General features: G+C 46.4%; 1 protein-coding gene across 1 annotated transcript; it reads left to right on the top strand.

The window, feature by feature from the left end:
- Positions 1-4,182: 4,182 nt before the first annotated feature.
- spint2 (serine peptidase inhibitor, Kunitz type, 2) lies at positions 4,183-13,265 on the top strand. The gene is made up of 9 exons (XM_026192919.2): positions 4,183-4,769; positions 6,612-6,782; positions 8,563-8,676; positions 9,151-9,312; positions 9,423-9,479; positions 9,649-9,813; positions 9,895-9,939; positions 11,427-11,532; positions 11,651-13,265. The coding sequence occupies exons 1-9, from the start codon at positions 4,349-4,351 to the stop codon at positions 11,736-11,738; spliced, it is 1,329 nt and encodes a 442-aa protein (XP_026048704.1). The 5' UTR covers positions 4,183-4,348; the 3' UTR covers positions 11,739-13,265.
- The last annotated feature ends 12,692 nt before the right edge of the window (positions 13,266-25,957 follow it).

Consider the following 25,957-nt stretch of genomic DNA (forward strand, 5'->3'; position numbering starts at 1 on the left):
GTCACTTCCCTGTTCACTTGTTTAGTCCGAGTGTCTTACTCTGCCTATTTCCTGTTTTATTTTGACAGTCCCGTGTTCCATGTTCGGTGTGTTTAATTTTGCTTCCCCTGTGGAGTCATGTTCATCTGGCAGCTGGTTCCATCGGTACCTTTCTGTGTATTTACGCCCTCTGTCTCCCTCTGCTGGTCGTCTGATCATCTGCTAAGCTCCTCGTGTCTCATATCTATTTCCTAGTGTTCCTGGTTTTCATGTATTTATTTTCCCAGTTTAGGTTTTTGCGATTAGTTTCTCTTTTTCGTGTGTGGTTCATGTTTTCGGCCATAATAAAAGACACGTTTTCTGTTCAGATCAGCACTGTTTCCACGTTTCGTGTGTCTGTCTTTGGGTCCACTACTGTCCACTCCACAGACCATGACATGACAACATGAGCTGAAGCTCAGGAGGGCTCAGAGGGCTGATTGATCAATCATCACACAAGTATTTTTTATTATTTATTTATCTTCTTATTTTGTCTGCTGCCCGTCATGGCCCCCTTGTCAAACCCTGTTGTCGTACCCCTTGACACCTTCCCCCATATCTCTGCTCAAAGTGCCAAAACCTCAGCCGGTGAGTGTTTGATTTCTATTTATTCATGTGGTGTTTCTGCTCCCTCCGCACCCTTGCTCTTGAATAACTTTCAAAATATACTGTATATCTAAAACCCAAAGCAGGCTGCCTGTGTACGGGAGCTGTCAGGAGGCTGTCATGTTAGTCTGCTCTGCCTGGCATACACACTGTCTTATGAATTCATGAGCTTTGATGACATGTTAAACACAACACTGCAAAAATGAAAATAGGCACCGATGAGAAATGATCTTTACAAGTCTGTGCAATTTTTAGTTGATATATATACATGCAGCCAGCATGGATTCATGTGCATGATGTGACTTTAACCACATAAAAAGACCCCAATTCACCAGCCAGAGAAGATTCTTAAGTTTCTCAGCTTTTTCATGTAAAGGTTTTGGTCTAATCAGCCCTCAGTCTGTGCTGATTTAACATCGGAGCCCATTTCTCCCTGTCCTTAATCAGGCTCTCATCATGTTTCCTGCACGCCATGAATGATTCACTGTCGGTCAGATCTGAGCACGTGGACAGCCTCTAAAGGACTTGAGCGACCGTGGCTCAGGGGGTTGGGAAGCGCATCTGTAACCGGAAGGTCGCCGGTTCAATCCCTGGGGTCTCTGTCCTGGTCGTTGTGTCCTTGGGCAAGACACTTTACCCTACCGCCTACTGGTGTTGGCCAGAGGGGCCGATGGTGCGATATGGCAGCCTCGCCTCTGTCAGTCTGCCCCAGGGCAGCTGTGGCTACAACTGTAGCTTGCCTCCACCAGTGTGTGAATGTGAGAGTGAATGAATAGTGCCATTGTAAAGTGCTTTGGGTGCCTTGAAAAGCGCTATATAAATCCAATCCATTATTGTTTTCTGTCTAGAAGTTCTGTAACATCTTCCAGCCTTTTAAGATGAAACGGGAGCTCGAGAGATGAAGGGGGCATATTATAATATCACAGAAGACTTCTCTCTGATAAACCTTCGCCATGGTGCTGCTCTGCAGGTCAAAAGACGGTTGAAGACGAAAGAGCCTGGGTAAAAGAAAGGGGAGAAAGAAAGAGGGAAAGAAAAACAGCGGGGAAGAGGGACGGGGATAAAGGGCAAAAAACAAAAACCAACAAAATAAGCAGACAAAAAAATCCATCTATCAATCACCTGGGGTGGCTGTAGCTCAGGTGGCAGAGCAGGTCAGCCACTAATCAGAAGGTCGGTGGTTCGATCCCAGGCTGCATCCTGGCTGCATGCCAAATATCCTTGGGCAAGATACTGACCCCGTGTTTGCCTACTGGTGGTGGTCAGAGGGCCCGGTGGCGCCAGTGTCCGGCAGCCTCGCCTCTGTCAGTGCGCCCCAGGGCAGCTGTGGCTACAATGTAGCTTGCTATCGCCAGTGTGTGAATGTGTGTGTGAATGGGTGAATGACTGAATGTAGTGTAAAGTCCTATGGACTAGAAAAGCGCTATACAAATGCAGGCCAGGCCATCACCTGTTGAGAATGAAAAAAGAGTTAATGATCTGCTCTCATTTGTTTCCTTGTAAATGTGACACCATGCCCTACCTGGAATCCACCTGTGCAGGTATTTTTACAGGCTGTTTGTTCTCCGAGAGGTTGGACCGGTCGGGCTGCTTCACCTGAGAGGAGGCGGACAAGGTTTAACGGCATATTGTATGTTTTACGATAAGGGAATTCTTAGGGACTTCCAATCAATAAAAGATCAATACCAGTTAAGTAAAACGGACTTTTTTAGGTTCTTACAAATTAGGCATCATCTATATAATTTTATACCTAAGAGAACAGATCTTTTTTCTTTACCTGTTCTGAGTATATTTGTCAAGGCTTATCAGGCTGACACAGGCCTTAAGGTGATTTCAAGATTGTACAAGGGTATACAAGAGGTTAAGAAGTGGAATACTACCTACATCAAAAAAAAAAAGGGAAAATGAAACAAATATAGCAATATCAGATAACATTTGGTATGAGCAGTGCGCTTTTCAGTGGAGAATTTCTAGTTCTAATACATGGAGATGTTACGGTTGGAAGAGTATCTGTAGGTTTTTTATTACCCCTGCACAAAGTAAACATTATTTTAATCACTCTAATTGCTGGAGAAATTGTGGGGCCCAAGGAGTAAAACATTTCCATCTGTTCTGGTCTTGCCCAAGGATCAACATTTTTTGGGTATTGATCCACTCTGAGTTGCAGATTATTTTTGGTATGCAGCTTCCCTTTAATTGGGACGAACTTTTGTTTGGATATTTATACTCAGTAAATGTAGATAAAATGTCTAAGCAGTTGTATGGTATCCTGAGTTTGGCTGCCCGTAAAATTATTACCAAGAAATGGCTTAGTGTGAAAATTCCATCACTGGGTGATTGGCATGAGACTGTACATGGGATGTTTAAAATGGAAAGAATTACCTTCATTAAAAGACTCCAGTTTGATATATTTAGTGAAATTTGGGGTAAATGGAAACACTACATCCGGTTAAGGAGACCCGATCTTGTTTGAATCTCTGTAACTATATATGCCACATTTCTGAATCGTTATGTGTTTATATGTATATGTTAGTATGTATGAGACTACAAGTGAACACATATGTAAGTAGGTATGTGTATGTATGCTTAAGAATATGTGTGTGCGAGTACATACACACTAGAGGGTACACCCGTCTGTTTTTCTTATTTTTATTTATTTATTTATTTTATTATTTACGTCTGTTCTTGATTATATGTTTATTTTGGATTATTTGTGTTTATATAGGTTGTTTAATAAAAAGAGAATAACAAAAAAAAGAAAAAAGAGAAAACAAGCTGAAGAAAAAAAAAAGAGCAACACAATCAACATCATCGCGATGATATATGGGAATATGACAGTAAATACTAAATATTAAACATTATTGTGCAGCACATAAGATCAACAGAACACAGTGTGCTTTGAGGTAAGAGCCAAAAAGGGTGTAGTTTGTGGGTGTGATCACCCGTGTGTACACCTGTGAGCATGGACGCGCTTGTTTTTTTAAAAGGTTCCTTCATGTAATGATCTGCTAGAGGGTGTGGGGGGGCCACAGCCCCGTCCTCCAGGGCATGAAGCAGGTATGGACGAGATCAAGACTCCAGACATCCAGAGGCCCTCAGAAGGAAGCAGAGGAGCCGAGTCATGTGTCGAGCTCAGAGTTTGAAATCAGCCATTTCCTCTAATTCTTTTATGTGCAGCCCAGCAGCTCAGAGTGCGTGTGGTCATGTGGTCATGTGAACGTGCTGATTCTGCTTTCCTGCTGAGTGTCACTCTGCTGCAAACAGTGAACACACCTGTTCAGCCAATCACATTAATGCCCTCTGATCTGATATCAGGTCTCCTTCATCAGGATGTGGGACAGGAGGTGTTCATGTTTCCATGGAAACAGCTGTAATGTGCAGCCGTCACCTTAGAGACAAAGAGCAGCACTGAGCGCGCTCAGACACCAAATGATTGACTGTAATTCAAACTCTGTTCTCCCGCTCTGTGCCGAAGATTCATCGTCATCAGTAAAACAAAACGAGTTTTATTTGAACCTTTGAGGTTTTCACCGTTCAGCAGAACTCTGTATGTGTGAGTGTGTGTGTCTGAGTGTGAGTGACGTCTGGGTGTGGGCGAGGCCTCGCTTGCCGCACCTGTCGTAGGTAAATGTAAGTGCGACAGAGCCAAGAACACGGAAGTGACCGTGTGGCCGGAGGCTCGCTGCGCTGTTTCCTGATTATTGGAGCTTTGTATTGATTGTTGATGATGACTGGGGGCGCGACCATCCCGCTGAAGCTGCTCGCGCTCGGGCTCGTGCTGGCTTCGGGTCTGGCTATGGACTGCAGTTGGAACCAGTCCACCGACCCCAAACAGGTCCCGGATTTCGAGGCTGGCGGAGCGCGGCTGCTGAGCAATGTGATGGAGCTCGATCCCAAGAGTTGTCGGGCGATGTGCTGCGCGCTCCCGGACTGCGACCTGGCTGTGATCGGGTTTCCGACGGACGGACCGACCCACTGCAAGCTGGTGGGCTGTGGGGACGGCCACGACGCCTGCGCACTTCGTCCCAGTAGCCAGTTTGAGGTTTACCGTAAGCTCGTGGCGGAAAAGGCCGACGGAGATGCGCAGGAGGGCGGCCAGGAGGAGAACAACATGCCGCAGGTGCAGCGCTGGGAGTCTAACAACAGTAAGAAGCTTTGATTATTGATCGACAGGCAGAGCCGTAATGGAGCTGACAGATCAGGCTGAACATAACTGATCCTTTACCTAATCGATAGATGGCTCATTGATCAGTCTGCAGGGAGAAACCTGATCAGTTTAACTTGATTATTGGTCGTTATTATTATTATTATTATTATTGATTTCCTGCTTCGTGCTGAAGACTTTCAAAATAAAAGAAACAAAAGAAGGCGGAGTCAGAGCTGACTCAGTAATGACCTCATTCACTGAAACCTTTGAGAATACTGAGCTCATACTTCCTGATCAATAACAGAGTTGGCGTGTGAATCTGTGAAAAGGGAGTCGCTGTGGGCGGCGCATTTGGTGCCTCATTGTTGTTGAGCAATGCTGCCCATCCTGCTCTGCTGCATTGTTACCTGCACAGGTGAACTGCAGACACAAACCCGTGACCTGTGGCCTCTTTGTGACGCTTCACGCTCTGGTTGATCAGAGACATATTCACACTAATGTCAACAGGAAGCGCCAAACATGGACTGAACCTGAGAGCGTGGACGCTGTGGTCATTATTATAATAATGATAAAAACAAGTGAAATTGATGTCACAGAGAAACTGACCTTTGACCTTTTTAGTCTAACGTGACGGATGAGGCTTTCAGCTGCTCAGTGATTACCTGAAACAGAGAGCTTTATGAGCACAAGGTGAGTGAAGAAGAAACCCGCAGTGCATCATGGGAGCCCCCGGCAGCCTCTCTCGGGTCGAGCACCTCTGAGAGTTAATGATCTGCTCTCATTTGTTTCCTTGTAAATGTGACACCATGCCCTACCTGGAATCCACCTGTGCAGGTATTTTTACAGGCTGTTTGTTCTCCGAGAGGTTGGACCGGTCGGGCTGCTTCACCTGAGAGGAGGCGGAGCCCTCACCTGTTTGTTTGAAGGTGATTTAAACACCTGAGATTTTCATGAGGTTTGGGTTTTTGAGTCCATCTACTGTCCAGTTTATTTTGCTGGCACACCCATAATGCACCTGGTTTTCTGGATTAACTCATTGGTGTTACCTGATACGTCAACACTCCTTTCTTTGTATTTTGGTTGGAAGGTCAGCTGAAGCCATGGCAGCGCCTCCACCGTGGCTCACAGATGGCTGCAGACTCTCAGTGTGGGATCTCCTCATACATACTGATGTGGATCCATCGCTCCGTCACACCTGGTCCTCTTCAGTCCAGTTCTCGTGTCATTTTCAGACCTCAGTCTTTTCTCCTGTGTCCCCTCATGTGGAATGACTTCCTGACAGCCGTCCTTCACTGAGACCTGTCTGATGAGGCTTCAGTGGACACTAGATGATCGTCATTAGTAGATGATACTTTGAGTGTTAGTTTTACACTTTTTAAGTTCTTACTGTGAGGAGGGCGTTTGAAAAAACATGTGACTCCAGAGTCTAAGCCTCGTCAGGGAAGGTATATTTACCAAACTAATAAGTGTTAAAAACGTCTCATTCGTTTAGTTTCCACGACCACTAACTTTGTTAGTGTTCTTTCTTTTTCCAAACATCTAGTTCTTATTTTTATTTTAGTGCGCTATGATGACCGTGACAAAGAGCCTAAAGACAGTTTAAAACTGGTTCTTTGCTCAGGTGTCTGTTATGAGCAGAGACAAAACTGGCTCATCTTTGCATCAGAAGCCTGAGGTCAGAGGTCAACAAACAAACGCACTCCTTCAGGAAGCTGGAGAGCTGTTGCTCAAGAGCACTTTGAAAATTACAGGAAACTGACAGGGTTTGAACTCAGCCAATCAGAGAGCGCCGAAAGATTATCAGTGCTGTTATTGACGGTGTCTCTGTTGTCTCTCTCAGTTCGCTGTCGCTTGCCGATGAAGGTGGGCCCGTGTCGCGCTGCCTTCCCACGCTTCTTCTACAACGTGACAAGCGGGAACTGCAGCGGCTTCGTGTACGGCGGCTGCGAGGCCAACAGAAACCACTTTGAGTCTCAGGAGGAGTGTGAGGCCACCTGTTCCGGGGTCACAGGTAAACTTCCTGTTTATGTTTGTTTAAAGGAACAGTGCCTATTTAAGTACACGGGGAATATAAATTCATCGTTGACTGTGTGGGGATGAGGCGCGCAGGCGGATTTCACCTGCAGGTTGAAAAAAAACAAAACGACACACGCGAGCGTCATTAAAACACAGATCCACGGCACACGCTACAGATCGGATATGAAACCACTCCTTTAAAGTCACAGACTAATGACGTGTTTGATAATCAGTAACCAACGTTTGACTGATCGAGCACACAGACTGTGAGGGTCATTATTAAACCGACTGTGGGGGGGCTCTGGCTGTGACAGCTGTGGGGTCAAAGTTCACAGCACAAATCTTTGTCCTTTCTTAAATTTCCTTCATTAAAATCATTTTTGTCCTCCGTGTTTCTGAATCAAACAACAGCAGCTGAGCGGCTCGCATCTTCTCCCATCTGAGATGATTTGATTGGACAATCAGATCAGGTGACTTTTCCTGTCAGACACTCGATTTTCAGATTATTACGACACTGCTTAAAGGCACCATGATCACAGAGGACACACACACACAGTATCAAAGGTGTGTTTACTCACGCAGTAAAAACATTAAAATCTGATCTAAAGAATGTAAAAGGGGCGGGACTAACAGCTGGTTTGTTTAAGGTGGTCTGGTGTTTGTACCTGAGTGAACCAGAACTGGATCAGTTTAACGTTTTTGTTCCAGGTAAACCAGAGAACACCTGGTTTACTTCAACCTGGTTCAAGGTTCAAGGTTCTTTATTTGTCACATGCATAGTTATACAGGTATAACACACAGTGAAGTGTAGCCTGACACACTCCTCGACATGTGCAAAAAAATTGGGGGGTGGGGGGGGTGTAGAGGAAAAACATTATATATATATATATATATATATATATATATATATATATATATATATATATATATATATATATATATATATATATATATATATATATATATATATATATATATATATATATATATATATATATATATATACACACACACACACACATATATAGTATATACATTGGGTGAATGTGCAGTAGTAGCAGCAAGCAGGTGAATTCTGTACATTAATATGAATAGACATCTGACTATTTTACAGGATAGACAATATAAACATATTTAAAATTAAAGGAATTTGAAATGTACATTGTGCCTTGGTTTAGTGTCTGGAAGAGTCCTGTCTCAGTCAATTATAGATGATGTGAGAGGGCGGGTGTGTGTGTTTAGGGCACGGATGGCTTGGGGATAGAAGCTCCTCTTGAGTCTCTCTGTCCTTGCCCGGATGATGAGGAACCTTCTACCAGATTGCAGAAGTTGGAACAGTTTGTTGCCTGGATGGGACGGGTCCTTCAGTATCTGCGCTGCTCTAGTCCGGCATTTCCTGGTGTAGGTGTCCTGAAGCGGGGGGAGAGCAATCCTGCAGCAGCGTTCTGCTGTACGGATCACTCTCTGGAGAGCTTTTTGGTCCTTCACACAGCTGTTCCCAAACCACGATGTCATGTTCTGTGTGAGGATGCTCTCCACAGCGCCTGTATACAACCTGCTGGACGATCAGTGGAGTGTGTCCTCTCACCATCAGCTTTCCTTTAAAAGGACAGCTTTGGCTTACCTGTACTCAGCTGATGAGTTTACAAAAGCAGCACTGTAAACCCACATGACAGCATTCATGCCCCCGATTGGTTGAGTGTTCAACTGGAAGGACGGGCATTCTTCATTTAGGTGCTGCACCTGGTCAAAGTAAACTGTGTGTGTTTTTCCAGGCCCAGTTCTCCCTGATGAGTCCACTCCTGCTCCTCCTCCTGTTAAAGCTCCTCGGATGGCTCCAAATGTTCTGGTTGAATCTGATCCAGAATCTGCTGACTTTGACAAATCTGGTAACGCCACCCCGACTCACCAACCAATCACTGATCAATAACACTGATCATTTATAACACCTGTCACTACTGCAGTACTCCAGTACTACTAGCAGTCCCACTCAAGTTACCTTTGAAAAGTACTTCTTCTAGAGGAAGATGCAGTGCTGCCACCTGCAGGACAACCAGGTTCAAACAGTGCTGCAGTATGGCTGTGAACAGGAAGTTTTTGTCACAGTTTTATGAAAAATAAAAAAAATTGCCTTTAAATTTAATTTTAGACAAAAAGTAAAACACAGGTATGCAAGTAGACAGGTAGGAACAGGAAGTAAAACTCAGGTCCGAAAACAGGAAGTGACTAACCGCCTTTCTTTCTCCCTCCTGCAGAGGTAACTGCCGAGGGAAATGATATGATATCCTTTTACTCTTTCACAAATATGAAACTTTTACCTGCCTCTCCATATAAGTGACACCTGTGTGGTGTTGTCCAATCAGAGTACTGCGAGGCGAAGCCTGAAACGGGTCCCTGCAGAGCATCGCTGAGGCACTGGTACTACAACCGAGAGACAGGAAACTGTGAGATGTTCATGTACGGAGGCTGCAGAGGAAACAAGAACAACTACCCAACCAGAGAGAGCTGCATGCAGACCTGCACAGGTGAGAGACACATGCACATCAGCTGAGGGTACCTGCACAGGTGAGAGATCCAAGATCCTGACCTGTCGGGCAGGTGGAAGAGCGTTCGCTGACGTGTTTGTCTTCTGCAGTGTCCGTCCTTCCATCCTCTAAGAAATCCGCAGATGAGGACTCCTCAGACAACAAGGGTAAGAAATGAAACGCACCCTTGCTGCAGCATGTCACCTGACTGTGGGTGGAGCTAGAGCACACATGATTAGGTTGATATGGGGACTGCTGCTGGCACGGTGCAGTTGCAATGTGGGTAATGTAGGCGGCAGCTGGAGGAGAGTGTGATTGCGCCCATGTGTGTTACAGGGATGTGCACAGAGAAGCCGGACTCCGGGCCCTGCCGTGCCGCCTTCACAATGTTCTACTACGATCTAGACTCCGCCTCCTGCCGGCCCTTCATATATGGCGGTTGCCGTGGCAATTACAACCGGTATGGCAGCGAGGATGAGTGCATGAGTAGCTGCAGTGGAGGTAAAGAGACACCGCCTACATCCATCTAAAGTGGCCCTCGTCACGGTGAACTCTGACCTCTGACCTCTGCTTCTCTTTCAGGTCGGCTTGACTTTCATGATAAAGTCCAAAACCACTGGACCGCAGGTGAGTGTGTGTCTGACAGTGTGTGTGTGTGCGTGTGTGTGTGTCTGCCAGTGTGTGTGTGTGCGTGTGTGTGTGTCTGCCTGTGCGTGTGTGTCTGCCTGTGCGTGTGTGTGTCTGCGTGTGTTTCTGTGTGTGTCTGCCTGTGCGTGTGTGTGTCTGCGTGTGTTTCTGTGTGTGTCTGCCTGTGCGTGTGTGTCTGCGTGTGTTTCTGTGTGTGTCTGCCTGTGTCTGCCTGTGCGTGTGTGTCTGCCTGTGCGTGTGTGTGTGTGCGTGTGTGTCTGCCTGTGCGTGTGTCTGCCTGTGCGTGTGTGTCTGCCTGTGCGTCTGCCTGTGCGTCTGCCTGTGCGTGTGTGTGCGTGTGTGTGTCTGCCTGTGCGTGTGTGTGTCTGCCTGTGCGTGTGTGTGTGTCTGCCTGTGCGTGTGTCTGCCTGTGCGTGTGTCTGCCTGTGCGTGTGTCTGCCTGTGCGTGCGTGTGTGTCTGCCTGTGCGTGCGTGTGTGTCTGCCTGTGCGTGTGTGTCTGCCTGTGCGTCTGCCTGTGCGTGCGTGTGTGTGTGTGTCTGCCTGTGCGTGTGTGTGCGTGTGTGTGTCTGCCTGTGCGTGTGTGTGTCTGCCTGTGCGTGTGTCTGTGCGTGCGTGTCTGCCTGTGCGTGTGTCTGCCTGTGCGTGTGTGTGCGTGTGTGTGTCTGCCTGTGCGTGTGTCTGCCTGTGCGTGTGTGTGCGTGTGTGTGTGTGTGTGCGTGCGTGTGTCTGCCTGTGCGTGTGTGTGCGTGTGTGTGTGTGTGCGTGTGTGTGTCTGCCTGTGCGTGTGTCTGCCTGTGCGTGTGTGTGTCTGCCTGTGCGTGTGTCTGCCTGTGCGTGTGTGTGTCTGCCTGTGCGTGTGTCTGCCTGTGTGTCTGCCTGTGCGTGTGTGTGCGTGTGTGTGTCTGCCTGTGTGTCTGCCTGTGCGTGTGTGTGTGTGTCTGCCTGTGCGTGTGTGTGTCTGCCTGTGCGTGTGTGTGTCTGCGTGTGTGTGTGTCTGCGTGCGTGTCTGCGTGCGTGTGTTTGTGTCTGCGTGTGTGTGTGTGTGTTTGTGTCTGCGTGTGTGTGTGTGTGTTTGTCTGCTTGTGTCTGCGTGTGTGTGTGTTTGTCTGCTTGTGTCTGCGTGTGTGCGTGTGTGTGTCCGCGTGTGTTTCTGTGTGTGTCTGCCTGTGCGTGTGTGTTTCTGTGTCTGCGTGTGTGTGTGTCTGCCTGTGCGTGTGTGTGTGTTTGTGTCTGCCTGTGCGTGTGTGTGTGTGTTTGTGTCTGCCTGTGCGTGTGTCTGCGTGTGTGTCTGCCTGTGCGTGTGTGTGCGTCTGCCTGTGCGTGTGTGTGCGTCTGCCTGTGTGTGTGTGTTTTCAGGGCTGTGCTTCAGCTGATGTCCAACATGGGCTCCGCAGCACAAATAAACACAGCTCTGCAGAGAACCTTTCACAATAAAAGCGCTGAGTTTCATCTTCATCTCCTGCAGCCTTCTTCCTCTTCGTCACGCTGACAGCCATCTCTGCCCTGCTGCTGGCCACACTCATCATCATCACGCTGAGACGGCACCGCCTCTCCCGCCGCCGGTCCTCCAGGTAATAGAAGGCTGCCCGTCTAAACTCTGGTGGGGTTGGTCGGTGGGTGGCGTGGCAGACTTGACGTGCAGGAGCTGTTTCAGTGACGCTGCTTCTCTTCCTGTTTCCTGTCTCTCAGCGATAAGGAGGAGCTGCTTCCAGATGAGCAGGCGTCCGTAGACTCCCTCCCCCTCCCTGAGAGCCCCAAACTGGATCAGAAGGCCTGAGGGGGCGTGGCTGAAGGCGTCGCTGAGTGTGGGGGCAGGGCTTGTTGTGATGCTGCTGTCAGAGACGCTTGAAGGTCTCAGCTAAATAAAACATCCCCTTTCCTTCGTGTTGCAGCACAATTACACTGCGTCTGTTACTGAGTAATCAATCACTGTATCGATCTGCACTGATCAGAGCTTTAACTTCCTGATATTAAAGGAGCAGTCCTTCTAATTTAACCAAACACATTAGTGAGAAATTTGATGAAGAGCTTTAGTTTATGTTTTCTTTTTTTACATAATCAATCACTCTGTGAAGCTTTAGATTACCCTCATCCAGCAAAACATCTGAACCAATAATCAAAGTGAATCTCGAGTCGGGTCAGGTGATCTGTACCTCACAGCTGATGAAACTAAACAGTTTTCTAATTTGAACATGAAATTGATCAGAAATGTTGTAGAAGGCAATAATTACTGAACAGAACATCACCTCTGTGTAGTGACACACCTGGCAGGTGCTGAGGAGTCACTTTAAAAAGAACATTTGGTGATGATGTGATCACAGCAGCAAGCAGCTGATTGGTTGAGCGTGGACCATCTGTGCTCTGGTGTGTACTAATCCCCTCACAGATGCTCCTCCCAGCTCACGCAGGTACCATCCAATGGAGCTGAATCTGATTCTCAGACTGCAAGTTCTGTCACTCAGGTGTGCATCGTGTGGGCGGAGTCAGTTTGAGCTTCTATGTGGAGGGAGTAGTACACAGCAGTGACTCTAAGTTTAATGAAGACTTTCAGCTTATTAAACTCCTGCTTTTGGCAGTTTTCAGACTCCATCCATGAAACTCGCCGATGGGTTTCTTTGTCTGCTGAGCAGCCCTTTAACCTCGTGTGCCAGGTGTGTTCCTCTGTGTAAACATAGATGTTTGTTGATCATGATCCGTGATGTCATCGATTCCATTGATCAGTAATAGTTTTTTTTCAGCATTCCAGTTTTGTGTTAAAAATAAAATTGTTTCTCACGCTTAAATAAATGGATGGGGGTCTTTGATCATCTCAGGGGCAGGTCTGTGGCGGTACTATTTTCTAACTAATTACAGCATATCCTTTGGCCCAGTGGTGGGCTCAGAGAAGAATGTGGTGCAGGTGTTGCTGGACCTGCAGCTCCTTTGTGGTTCACACCTATAAGCATGTGTGTGATCAGCTCAGGGGTGTTTAATCAGCGCATTCAGTGCAGCGTCTCCTTCGGCTGGATGCTAGAGGACTTTAGCTCACTCAGATTATTGATCAGACCCTAACCTGAGGTCAAACTGAGCGCACTACGTGTCCCACAATGCACCTGGGGACTTGATGGCTCCCCCTGCTGGGGAAACTGCACTGGGCCTATTAAGGTGATTTTTTTTTGTTTGTTTGTTTGTTTTAATACTGTTTTATCTTTATTAGCTGTAAACTGGGGTTTAAGAAAACTCGTAATAAACTTTTATTTTACTCTGAAAATCTCTTTCACATTTTCTATTGATCCTCAATGTAATAAATAATCTGATTATTTCATTGATTGTGTGATTAATTGATAAGAGCTGATGAGGGACCTGCTCCAAGAAGTGGGTTGGACAAACCTGGGGTGCGTCCCAAATGTACCTCCAACATCCATTCACCTCTTTTCCTGGAATTCTCTGGAAAATAAAGAGCTGTGCGTTGAAAATTTGAACTCTCCTTGATGTGCAGAAGATGGACTCCAATACGTGCATCTTACTTCACCACAACATGTTCTAATATTTCATGAATGTCATATAAACGAGAACAGCCTGGGAAAATATATTTCGTTCCAAAGGCTGGAATTTGAGGAAGGAGGACAGTTGTTGTTGCTGCGAGACAGTTTATTTCCAGGTGGGAGGTGTTATCAGGATGAGTTGCGTCCTTAAAGTCTTCATCAGTGTCACGCTGCGTGTTCAGAGGCGAGCCCACTGATTGTTCCTCAGTAACACTGTTTTCATTAAGGAACAGTTCAGAGATCAAAATTCTTGAGCTTGTTCAGTGTTCTTCATGCAGAAACAACTGAACAGAAAGTAGTTTTCATCCCAGCAGTGTGAGGCTCAGAGTCCAGCTGTGAGTGTAACAGCGATGATAGTGGAACTATAAATATATCAGCAGCTCATGGATTCAATGGAAAACGCAGTGATGATAAACATTTATCTGATCTGCTGCACTTTGGTTATTATATCCATGTTTTCATGCACAGTCAGCGTTTTCTCAAAGGACGGTCCAGTGTACCATACTCTACAGGGAGTGCAGAATTATTAGGCAAATGAGTATTTTGTCCACATCATCCTCTTCATGCATGTTGTCTTACTCCAAGCTGTATAGGCTCGAAAGCCTACTACCAGTTAATCATATTAGGTGATGTGCATCTCTGTAATGAGAAGGGGTGTGGTCTAATGGCATCAACACCCTATATCAGGTGTGCATAATTATTAGGCAATGTCCTTTCCTTTGGCAAAATGGGTCAAAAGAAGGACTTGACAGGCTCAGAAAAGTCAAAAATAGTGAGATATCTTGCAGAGGGATGCAGCAGTCTCAAAATTGCAAAGCTTCTGAAGCGTGATCATCGAACAATCAAGCGTTTCATTCAAAATAGTCAACAGGGTCGCAAGAAGCGTGTGGAAAAACCAAGGCACCAAATAACTGCTCATGAACTGAGAAAAGTCAAGCGTGCAGCTACCAAGATGCCACTTGCCACCAGTTTGGCCATATTTCAGAGCTGCAACATCACTGGAGTGCCCAAAAGCACAAGGTGTGCAATACTCAGAGACATGGCCAAGGTAAGAAAGGCTGAAAGACGACCACCACTGAACAAGACACACAAGCTGAAACGTCAAGACTGGGCCAAGAAATATCTCAAGACTGATTTTTCTAAGGTTTTATGGACTGATGAAATGAGAGTGAGTCTTGATGGGCCAGATGGATGGGCCCGTGGCTGGATTGGTAAAGGGCAGAGAGCTCCAGTCCGACTCAGACGCCAGCAAGGTGGAGGTGGAGTACTGGTTTGGGCTGGTATCATCAAAGATGAGCTTGTGGGGCCTTTTCGGGTTGAGGATGGAGTCAAGCTCAACTCCCAGTCCTACTGCCAGTTTCTGGAAGACACCTTCTTCAAGCAGTGGTACAGGAAGAAGTCTGCATCCTTCAAGAAAAACATGATTTTCATGCAGGACAATGCTCCATCACACGCGTCCAAGTACTCCACAGCGTGGCTGGCAAGAAAGGGTATAAAAGAAGAAAAACTAATGACATGGCCACCTTGTTCACCTGATCTGAACCCCATTGAGAACCTGTGGTCCATCATCAAATGTGAGATTTACAAGGAGGGAAAACAGTACACCTCTCTGAACAGTGTCTGGGAGGCTGTGGTTGCTGCTGCACGCAATGTTGATGGTGAACAGATCAAAACACTGACAGAATCCATGGATGGCAGGCTTTTGAGTGTCCTTGCAAAGAAAGGTGGCTATATTGGTCGCTGATTTGTTTTTGTTTTGTTTTTGAATGTCAGAAATGTATATTTGTGAATGTGGAGATGTTATATTGGTTTCACTGGTAAAAATAAATCATTGAAATGGGTATATATTTGTTTTTTGTTAAGTTGCCTAATAATTATGCACAGTAATAGTCACCTGCACACACAGATATCCCCCTAAAATAGCTAAAACTAAAAACAAACAAAAACTACTTCCAAAAACATTCAGCTTTGATATTAATGAGTTTTTTGGGTTCATTGAGAACATGGTTGTTGTTCAATAATAACATTATTCCTCAAAAATACAACTTGCCTAATAATTCTGCACTCCCTGTAAAGGAAGCAATAAAGGAAGCATTGAAGCTCCTTTCCTTGGTGTTTGGAGATTTGGAAGAGCTCTGATTGTTACCAGCATGCAGATACGTACGGGTCACGCCTCCCAGTGAGGAACCTTCCACAACAAAATGGACAATAGGAATGCACCCTTTATTCCCAAAAGCTGATTGGTTGGTTTGATCAGCTTCAAGTATCATCTTGAGAACGACATCATCACCGGAGCGCTGATACAAGGATTCACCATGAAAACGGGAAAAGAGCAGCACCTCCATCTGAATCGAGAGGAGCAGGAGAGTCAGTCCGTTGCACAGATTAGCTGTGCTGGAGCCCTCAGATGCCTCCACCTGTAATCACTGAATCAGCTGACCATCACACAGGTGAGACACACCTGCGGTGTGTGTGCGTGCTATGCTTAGACGCTACCTGTGGACACCGTCCACCAAGACTTACACCTGGGCTCATCAGACGGAGCTCGTGACAGTGCCAGGCGACAGCTGTAAACAGAAAACTGGGGAAAGCCCAGCCGAGGCCCCAGTCCAAGATGGCGGCAGGTTGTTTGTATGGCGTTCTCTGATCCCACCCACTTCTTTGCATCATAACCTCCAATCTTCTTCTGGCTAATCTCTCAGTCTAGATATGAATTTTGTTGAGGCTAAGATGTTACCCACATGGACCATAAAGCCACTGATCTGATCCTCAAACCCTCCTCTCGTGACCGCTCTCACACAGCGTCCTGGAAGTTTAAAGAGAAATCACAAAGTTGATTAAAAGGAAAAAAAGAAGAAAACTAATTTGTGAACTTTTTAAATTTGAATCTGGTGTTTTCTTAAAAGAATCTGCTGTGAAAAAGCAGAATGGTCTATTTGATTCACCTTTTATTGTTTATTTTATTTTATTTTCACTTGCTAAATACGGGGCAGACTTGACTGGGGAAAAGAAAGAGGGAAAGAAAAACAGCGGGGAAGAGGGACGGGGATAAATAATAATAATAATAATAAATTTTATTTATGAGCGCCTTTCAAGTCACCCAAGGACACTTTACAATAGAATAAAACACTTAGTAAAACAATGAGAGAATAAGAACAATAAAATACAAGCACAAGATAAAATGAACAAACAGTGGATTCACAGTGAATATGCAGATTTGAACTGATGAGTTTTGAGTTGGGATTTAAACTGGGGGAGAGAACCAATATTTCTTATTTCAGGGGGCAGAGAGTTCCACAGCCTGGGAGCAGAGCAGCTGAAAGCTCTGCTTCCCACGGTGCTGAGGCAGAAGGAAGGTACAGTAAGCTGGATAGAAGAAGAAGAACGAAGTGAACGGGCAGAACAAGTGGTGGTTAACGGGTCAGAAAGGTAAGGAGGAGTGAGGTTATGAATGGCCTTGAAGGTGAGCAGAAGAAGTCTGAAAATTATCCGGAATTTCACAGGGAGCCAGTGAAGTTCCTGAAGAACAGGTGATGTGCTGGTAGGAGGGGTTCTGGTGATAATGCGAGCAGCAGAGTTCTGAACCAGTTGAAGCTTATGGAGGGATTTTTGGGGGAGACCATGCAGAAGAGAATTGCAGTAGTCAATACGGGAGGTAACAAGACTGTGTACAAGAATGGACGTAGACTGGGTGGAAAGAGAAGGAAGCAATCTGTTAATGTTACGTAGATGGAAGTAGGCAGAACGGGTGAGGTTATTGATGTGAGATTTATAGGAAAGTGAATTGTCTAGGATGACACCAAGGCTCTTAACCTGAGGAGAAGGGAGAACTGTGGAGTTATCGATGGTGAGTGAGAAATGGTTCTGTAAGGGAAGAAGGTGGGAGGGAGGAATCAGGTCTGCGAGAGATATAACTGGGTGTCATCAGCAAAACAGTGAAACTGAAGATCAAATTTGCGGAAGATGGTACCTAGAGGGAGGATGTATATTATGAAGAGAAGAGGGTCTAAAACTGAGCCTTGGGGTACACCAGAGGTGACGGGGAATAGACAAGAGCGGAGTGATCTTAGTTGAATAAACTGGGAGCGGTCGAGGAGATATGATAAAGGGCAAAAACCAACAAAATAAGCAGACAAAAAATCCATCCATCAATCACCTGGATCACCTGTTGAGAAAGAAAAAAGAGAAAACAAGCAGAAGAAAAAAAAAGAGCAACATGATAAACAACATCACAATGATCTATGGGAATATAACAGTAAATACTAAATATATAGAGAGTGTGGGGGGGCCACAGCCCCGTCCTCCAGGGCATGAAGCAGGTATGGAGGAGATCAAAGCTCCAGACATCCAGAGGCCCCCAGAACACAAGAGACCAAGGAAGACCAACAGAGGGGCAGCTGCGCCACTGTCCCAGAAACAGCTGAGGAGAGTCCCAGATGAGGGCTCACTCAGCAGCCGCGGAGCAGAAGCCAGGGGGGGGTTGCAGTGACGCGCCCGTGAGCTCCGCCGGCAGCCAGCTGTGCCTGAGTGACCGAGCCCCAGGCCGAGAGGCCGAGGGCGCCCCACCCCCGAAGTGGCCCGAGCCCCAGGCTCCAGGCCCCGACAAGCAGCCACCGCGGAGTGAGCCTGTGTGTACCTGGACGCCCATCCCCAGACACAAAGAACCACCAACGCACCGATGTCTGAGGGAGTCTGCCACCGGTGGGAGGAGTGGTGGGGGGAGATAGGCCTCTTATTTATTTCCTAATACTGTGACACCTCCTATGGAAATTTGTGGAGCTCCAGTTTTTGTCAGACTTCCTTTTAAACTCTCTGAAGGTAGATCCCATCTCCAAATCGGATCAGGAATTATGTGACAGGCCACTTACCAGACTGCAATCTGTCAGCTCAAAAACAATAAATCTCCTGGAGCAGATGGACTCGTGGCTGAATTTTACAAGTCATTCTCTGATGAGCCAGCTCCCTTCTTATTGCAGCTTTATATAGAAAGTTTACAAAACCACCCCAGCGACTCTAACTCGGGGTATAACCCGTCTTGGTCACTGACGACTGGCATCCTAATTGTTTACTGAATAATGATCTCAAAATTCTAGCATTAATTAAAATCTGTTATTGATGAGACACAATCAGGTTTTATGAGAAACATATAAAAAATAACATAAGGCTCATTTTGGACATCCTGATAAATTTGGGTTTGGTAGAAACTTCATTGCTGATGTTTGAACTCTGTAAGCACTGCATTCAACTGTGGCTCAACTCTCAGCTTCAATATCTGCAGAGGGCATCATCAAGGATGTCCCGTCTCCACATGTCTGCTTCTTCCTGTTTGTCGGCTCAGAGACTGTCACTACAATCGGGGCTCATCGGGGGTTTGAGTCCAGTCCTCGAGGGCCTGAAACCTTTACAGGTGTTGCTGCAGCACACCTGAGTAACATCAGCAGGTCGTTAGCAACACCTGACTGCACGCTCAGCCCCGAACCCTGAACCCGAACCCCGATGATCGTCATGTTACTCGGGTGTGCTGCAGCAGGGAGGTTTCCTCGAGGAGTTTGTGACTTAACTGATGTTGACACAATCAGCAGACGATACAAGTTTGGAGCCAAATTTCATTTAGCTATTAAAACACTTCACGTCTCCTACGGAGCAGCAGGTCTCTGTCTTCACGTCAATAAAGGTGAGATTTGATTGTTCGGTATCGTTCTCACTAAAGACCAACAAAGACGAGGCTCATTAAACTTCAGTTTCAGCCGGTGCTCATTGAGCTCGGTCTCTGAGAGGCAGCGGGCATCTCCAGGTGAGCTGTAGAGCTGGGAATGGATCCTTGACTCTTCAGCTCAAAAATCAAAGAAATCTTCTGCAGTGAAAAAGCAAAGATAAGGCTGAAGATTTTTATAAAGAACTCTTCAATGATGAACTCTTATGAGAACGCTGCTGTCTTCCTCCTCTCTAAACAACACATTTATTATTACTCAGCTTCCTACAAGCATGTGTGATGTCATCTTCATAAACTGGAGCTTTTGTTTCTTTGTCTGTAATTCTGATGTTGTTGAAACTGTGATGAAGAGGTCAGAGCTCTGTTCCAGGAGGATCCTGTTTCTAAGCACATGCAGTCTTCTGTTGGAATCGCCTTTTATCCGGACCACATCAGGACAAGTTGTGAAACATTGTGTACTGTATGTATTTCATGTAATCACCTCCCACCCACTCCATGACATGCTGGTCAGCAGTGTTGGGTAAGTTACTTTAAAATAGTAACTTAGTTACATTACTAGTTACTTCTCTCAAAAGTAACTCAGTTACTTCAAGTTACTCGTTACTTTCAAAGTAACTAGTTACTAGGGAAAGTAACTTTGGTTTTACTCAGACTTCTCTTGTTAATGTGTTGCTTCTGTAACTGGATACCCAGCCAGACTACCAGTCTTCTAGCTTGCTTACTTGCCACAGTGCACTGTGCCACCTACCAACAGAAAGGAAAAGATAATGTGCACATTTCCACGAGAGAAATCCCACGCCTGGACCATCATTGACTGCTGCCATGATTCTAGCCTACGTCACAGCATCATGTGCACCTTTTACATCCAACACAAAAACTGCAGTCGTGGTGCTTTGATTGCACTCAGAACTCAGAAATTCTGCCTTCTGAATAGGAAGATGTAGGTAACACCAGACTGCAGGTGAGCTGCATACAGGGCTGGACTGGGACAGAAAATCGTCCTGGGCATTTTGACTAGAGACCGGCCCACCATTATAGGAAAAATCATAAAGCCTTTGAATGAAAACAAACGCTGTTGTGACAGTGATGTACACTGTTCTGATGGTATATATGCATCAATCTATCAATCATTTGTTGTAAGATTCAGATAATTATTTTTTAAAAGCTAGACATTTTAAATGAGAATAAGAAAGAAAAGTATTTCTTTGTGCCCCCCCTCTCCCTGTTAATGCCCTACATGCCCCCCTGGCAACACTTTGCTAGACCCGCCCCTGCACAGTTACCAGCTGTCAGCTGCTTAGAAAAGGATCCTGGTGTTATTAGTCTCTCAGAAACAGTTCATAACTTCCCTTCAACTCATTCATGTCACCTAAAAGGTAAACCTGTTTCTCCATCACAGCTCTGATGATTCAGTAAGGACATCTCCTGGTTTCATCTTCATGTTTCCCTCTCACCAGATATCCAAACCATCCTGACCAGCAGCTTTACAGCTGTGGCTCCAGCAAACATCAGCTGATACTAGAAATTAATATTAAATAAATTCTAACAACAGCTGATCGAGCTTAAACGTGCTGCTGTTGTTTAGCACGACATCCGCTGGTTTCCTCTTTCTGGCGCAAAGTGGGCGATAAACAAACAAGAGAGACGATCAGCTGATCATTGATCAGTTTTCATGACTGAAGTAGAAATGGGAGAGGGAGGGGGAAAGAATGAGAGAAGAAGAGGCAGCTGTGCAGCATAAAGACACAGAATAACTCCAGCTTTGTGCCTTTTTCATTGTAGCTGAATTACGGGACAAACTGTTCCTTTTCACCTCAATAAGAAACGCGTAATATTTTCTCTGAATACCAGACGGGACGGTTGGCAACTCTAATAACTTATGAACAAAATAAAGTTCAACATCATTAACTTCATAGCACCACCCAGCTGTATAGAAACTCCGTCATGCTAGCTAGCACGCAGTACGGAAAAAGTCAGAATAACGAAAATAAACTCCACCTAAACTTGGTTCATATCTGACCCAGAGAGACTGCAGGTCATAACTTCTTACCTGAGGTTCAGTTCACACTTGGACTGGTGGCCGCCTCGGGTCTCTTTTCCTTCTGTGTCCCCTTTCCTTCATCCACCTGCTGCCTCCACCACTTGCTAATGTTACTGAATCTGTGGAAGCTCCGCGATAGCCACCACACGAAGTAACGAGTAACGAGCCTATCTAAATCCCAGTAACGAGTAACGCGTTCCTGATTTTGGCATAATAACTAGTTACCGTGCTCGTTATGTAACAGTTGCTATCGTAATGCAGTGTATCACCACATGGCGGCGCCTCCTGTCTCACGACTGGTGTCACCCCCTTTTTGTTCTTCTTCGCACTCCTCCTGTAATGGATGCTCCCGTGTGTACGCGGACTAGTGTGCTCTTCAGTAATGTGTGGTAGAGGTAGCACTTATTTTTGATATTGTAAATAAATGAGTACTTTTTGGAAAGTCAGAAGCTGTTGCTCATTCGCTATCCACCTGCACACCTCCGCGGCTGGCTTCATCTCCACCGCACGTTACAACTGGCGCCCGAACTTTTCCCCCTTGGACTTCAGACGATTTTTGCATCCCGCCGAGGATTCTTCTCTTCTAGCACGTGAACTGTCTCGGAAATCCCCCAAGTTTTGCGGACGCTCGGACGTTTTCTCCAGCCATGGCCGCAGCCTCAGCTCAGGTGGGACCCGACTAATTTCTGGATACCGCGGTGTGCCGCTGCTCTGCTTGGGAGAAAGAAAAAGAGAGAAGCTGACTCCGCGACGCGAATGGACTCCGTGGATTTGTTATTTGGACGTGCTGTTGGTTTCGTCTTCTAAGGATTAATTCTTCTGTGGAGAGCCTGGACATGAACATTTCTGCTGGCTTTCCATTCCCCTTTCCCTCTGCTGAGACTGACTGTAGCACATGTAAGTGAGAACTTGGCCGACTACAACCGTTGGTGCTGGTCTTCGGCTCAGTATAACGAAACGATTTAAAATTAATCTTTGCATTTTTGTCTTTCTAGTCTGATCTGACTCTTTTACTACTATATCAATAACTACACTGTGCCCTGGAGCGGCTTAATTTTTTTGAAATCACAATGGCACACTGCCCAGACGACTCTGACTCAGACATGGAACTTACCTCGTTACCTATGTGCCAGATAGTTGAAAATGTGACTCCTAGCCTTAGCCAACAAGTGGTGGAGTTAAGAACTGAGGTGAATAAGCTTAGTGATTGTTTACGTGACTCACTGAACATACAGCAGAGTTTACTAAGGCAGTGGGACCAACTCACAATGGGGAGCTCCCCCCCTCCTGCAGTCCCACAGTCTCCTGTTTTCCCAATGGCCACATCGACACCTCATGTTCCTGCGAGAGACAAAACTGAACCCACCAACAGTACCAATCCGTTCCTGCCCAGCAACCCATTTCAACCTACAAATCCTTTTCTCCCATCTCACTCACTTGAGCTCAGCAGCACTTCCAGAGTGATTGCGGCAGCTTTACATCACGCAAAACTGGAGCCTCCTGTGTATGCTGGGGACGGCAAAGTGCAACCTGAGGACTGGTTAAATGCAGTTGGCACATACAAAGCCTCATTGAACCTAACCGATGGGCAATTGCTAAACGAACTGCCACACTTTCTTGCAAAAGAGCCCGGGAAATGGTTCAAGGCATTGAGCTCCCACATCACATCATGGGCTCAATTCTGTCAACTGTTTAAGACAGTTTTTCTGCCCTCCGACAACCAAGAACGCATCCTGAGAGGAATTTTAGATCGTGTTCAGGCTCAGGACGAACCACTCCCAACCTTTGTTGCCCACATGTTGAGTGAGTTTGACAAACTGAAGAGTCCTCCACCTGAAAAAGACAGAATCGACCTAATTAGTAAACATGCTCTTGAAAAATACAGAGTTGCCCTGTATGGCGCTAATGTCACTTCTGTAATGGACCTGCTGCTACGTGCTCATGAGCTTCACTCAGTGCTTGGACCACAAAGACCACAGCCTGCTTTATGTAGCAAAGACAACTATAAGCCTGAACCTTACTGCTTCAAATGCTCTCAGCCAGGGTTCACCACACGCACCTGCCCAAACTGTAACACCCAACCTCATTTGCCACAACGAGCCTCGAACACCGCTAGGCATGGCCCAGTCCAGCCATTGCCGGCACCTGGCCCCTCTGACCCTGGCCATGAAAAGGTGGAATTAAGCAGCACCACATCCCAGCCACAATACAGGCAGTCGGGAAACTACAGGGGGGGGAGGACATTTCACAGAGGCCAACCTTCCCCCAGTTACTAACGGAGCCTCACACGCCCGATTCACTACAGGGTGGACACAGTCTTGGACACTTGGAAGACAATTTTTCACAAGTCCACTGGAATACCCCACTAAGAACGAAAGTGAACTTCAGTGTTTCATCTGTGGATGCTACCCTCGACACGGGTGCTTCCCTCTCGGCTGTACGAACAGATCTCATTCAAGTAAATGACTCTCACCCTAGAAACACAAGTGAGTGGAATGGTCCTGCAGTTAACCTTGCCAATAATGCTCCCTGTATCCCTGACGGTGTTATTTGGCTCAATATTGGATTCATGAACAAGAACTTTTACCAGCGTTTTGCAATAATACCAGATTTGTCCTCTCCTTTCATTCTGGGAATGGATTTTATGGCAAGAGCTTCTGTTTCTATTCACATTCCCACTAGAACCGTCTACATTGAGGACATCCCCTGCCCACTCGCAGACGATGAAGAGGACCTTCAAAATGATTACTCACATTCACCTGGAACACTGATGTCTTTGGACTTGGTTCGCTCAGACTTAACAGCCAAACTGTCTGAAGCAAGTCTCTCAGAGAACAACAAGGATGCTTTACTCAATCTGCTCAGCAAGTTTAGCTCCTTGTTTGATGGTCAACTTGGTCGAACGGCTCTCACTGAGCACGCCATAGAGACTGGCAATGCAACACCTGTCAATCTCCCACCCTATCGCACGTCACCTGCTAAGAAACGTGTGATTGAAGAACAAGTACAACAAATGTTGAAGGACAACATCATTGAACCTTCCACAAGCCCTTGGGCAGCTCCTGTAGTCATTGTAAATAGAGCGGCCACGGAACCAAGGTTTTGTGTGGACTTTCGAGGGCTCAACCAAGTTACCCGAAAAGACTCTTATCCCCTGCCTCGTGTAGATGAGTCTTTGGACTTTCTGGCAAGAGGAAAGTTTGTCTCGACATTGGACTTAGCGCGAGGCTATTGGCAGGTTGCTGTAGCAGAGGACTCGAAGCCTAAAACTGCCTTCATCTCTCACTGCGGTCTCTTCCAGTTTCGGGTGCTGCCCTTTGGGCTCTGCAACGCACCTGCAACTTTTCAGAGACTCATGAACTCTGTGCTTGCTGGCCTCATTTACAAAACGTGTGCAGTCTACCTGGATGACATTGTTATCGCCTCACCTACCTTTGAACAGCACTTAGTGGATCTTGAGGAGGTGCTGGGCAGACTCCAGGCTGCTGGCTTGTCATTGAAGCTCAAAAAGTGCCAATTCTGCCTCGATGAATTCACCTTTCTCGGGTACCGCATCACATCATCAGGTGTTAAGCCCGATCCGGACAAAGTAAAGGCGGTTAAGGAGTTTGATACCCCAACCTCAGTGAAACACGTCCGTCAGTTCTTTGGCTTGACTGGCTATTATCGACGCTTCATTCAGAATTATGCCCGCCATGCCGAACCTCTTCACGCCATCACCAGAAAGGACAATGCTTTCCACTGGGACGACAGCTGTCGAAGGGCCATGGACACTTTGAAGGATCATGTCACATCAGCCCCGATCCTGTCATTTCCAGACTTCAACCGTCCCTTTTCCATTCACGCCGATGCATGTGACATTGGTCTTGGGGCAGTGTTGATGCAAAAGGATGACAAGGGTCGTGAGTACGTTGTGGCTTTTGCTAGTCGCTCCCTTCACAAAGCTGAACTCCCCTACTGCACTTCAGAGAAGGAGTGCCTCGCTGTGATATGGGCTCTGGAACACTTCCGCCCGTATGTTGAAGGTGTTCATGTTACTATCTTCACTGACCACAACAGTCTCAGGTGGCTCATGTCTCGTCAAAACCCAACGGGCCGACTCGCCCGCTGGTCACTTCGTTTGCAGGACTTTGATTTCACAATAGTGCACAAACCTGGTGCACAAAACAAAGTTCCCGACGCACTGTCACGCAACCCTTTGCCTCTGACCTGTGACAGGCCGACTGATCTTTTACCAGATCATGCTGTTATGGGCAGCCTGGACATTCGTACTCTGCCCCCCGTCATTCTGGCTGACCGTTCACAATTGAGACAGCTGCAGTTAGACGATCACGTCACAGGTCCACTCCTCAGAGACATTGAAGCAGACTCTCTGAACAGCTCGGACAATGCCACCTTGTTACAGTATGTTGTGTATGACTCTCTTTTGTATCACAGGGAACCCAAGTCCACATGTGCTTTGCACCCTTTGAAAGAGCTGAAACTGTTTGCCCCTACTTCCTTGAGAGGCACCTTGCTGGACTATTACCATGACCACCCCACAGCAGGTCACTTGGGTGTTTCTAAGACATTGGCTAGACTGCGTTTTAGGTTTTTCTGGCCCAAAATGGCAGCTGATGTGAAACGCTATGTGATTTCATGCTCAGTGTGCCAACTCACCAAGCCAAGTCAGAAAAAAGCAGCCGGTCTTATGGTTCCCATTGTCCCCCAGAAACCCT

Source organism: Astatotilapia calliptera, chromosome 14 (assembly GCF_964374335.1).
Source record: "Astatotilapia calliptera chromosome 14, fAstCal68.1, whole genome shotgun sequence".
Classification (NCBI taxonomy): domain Eukaryota; kingdom Metazoa; phylum Chordata; class Actinopteri; order Cichliformes; family Cichlidae; genus Astatotilapia; species Astatotilapia calliptera.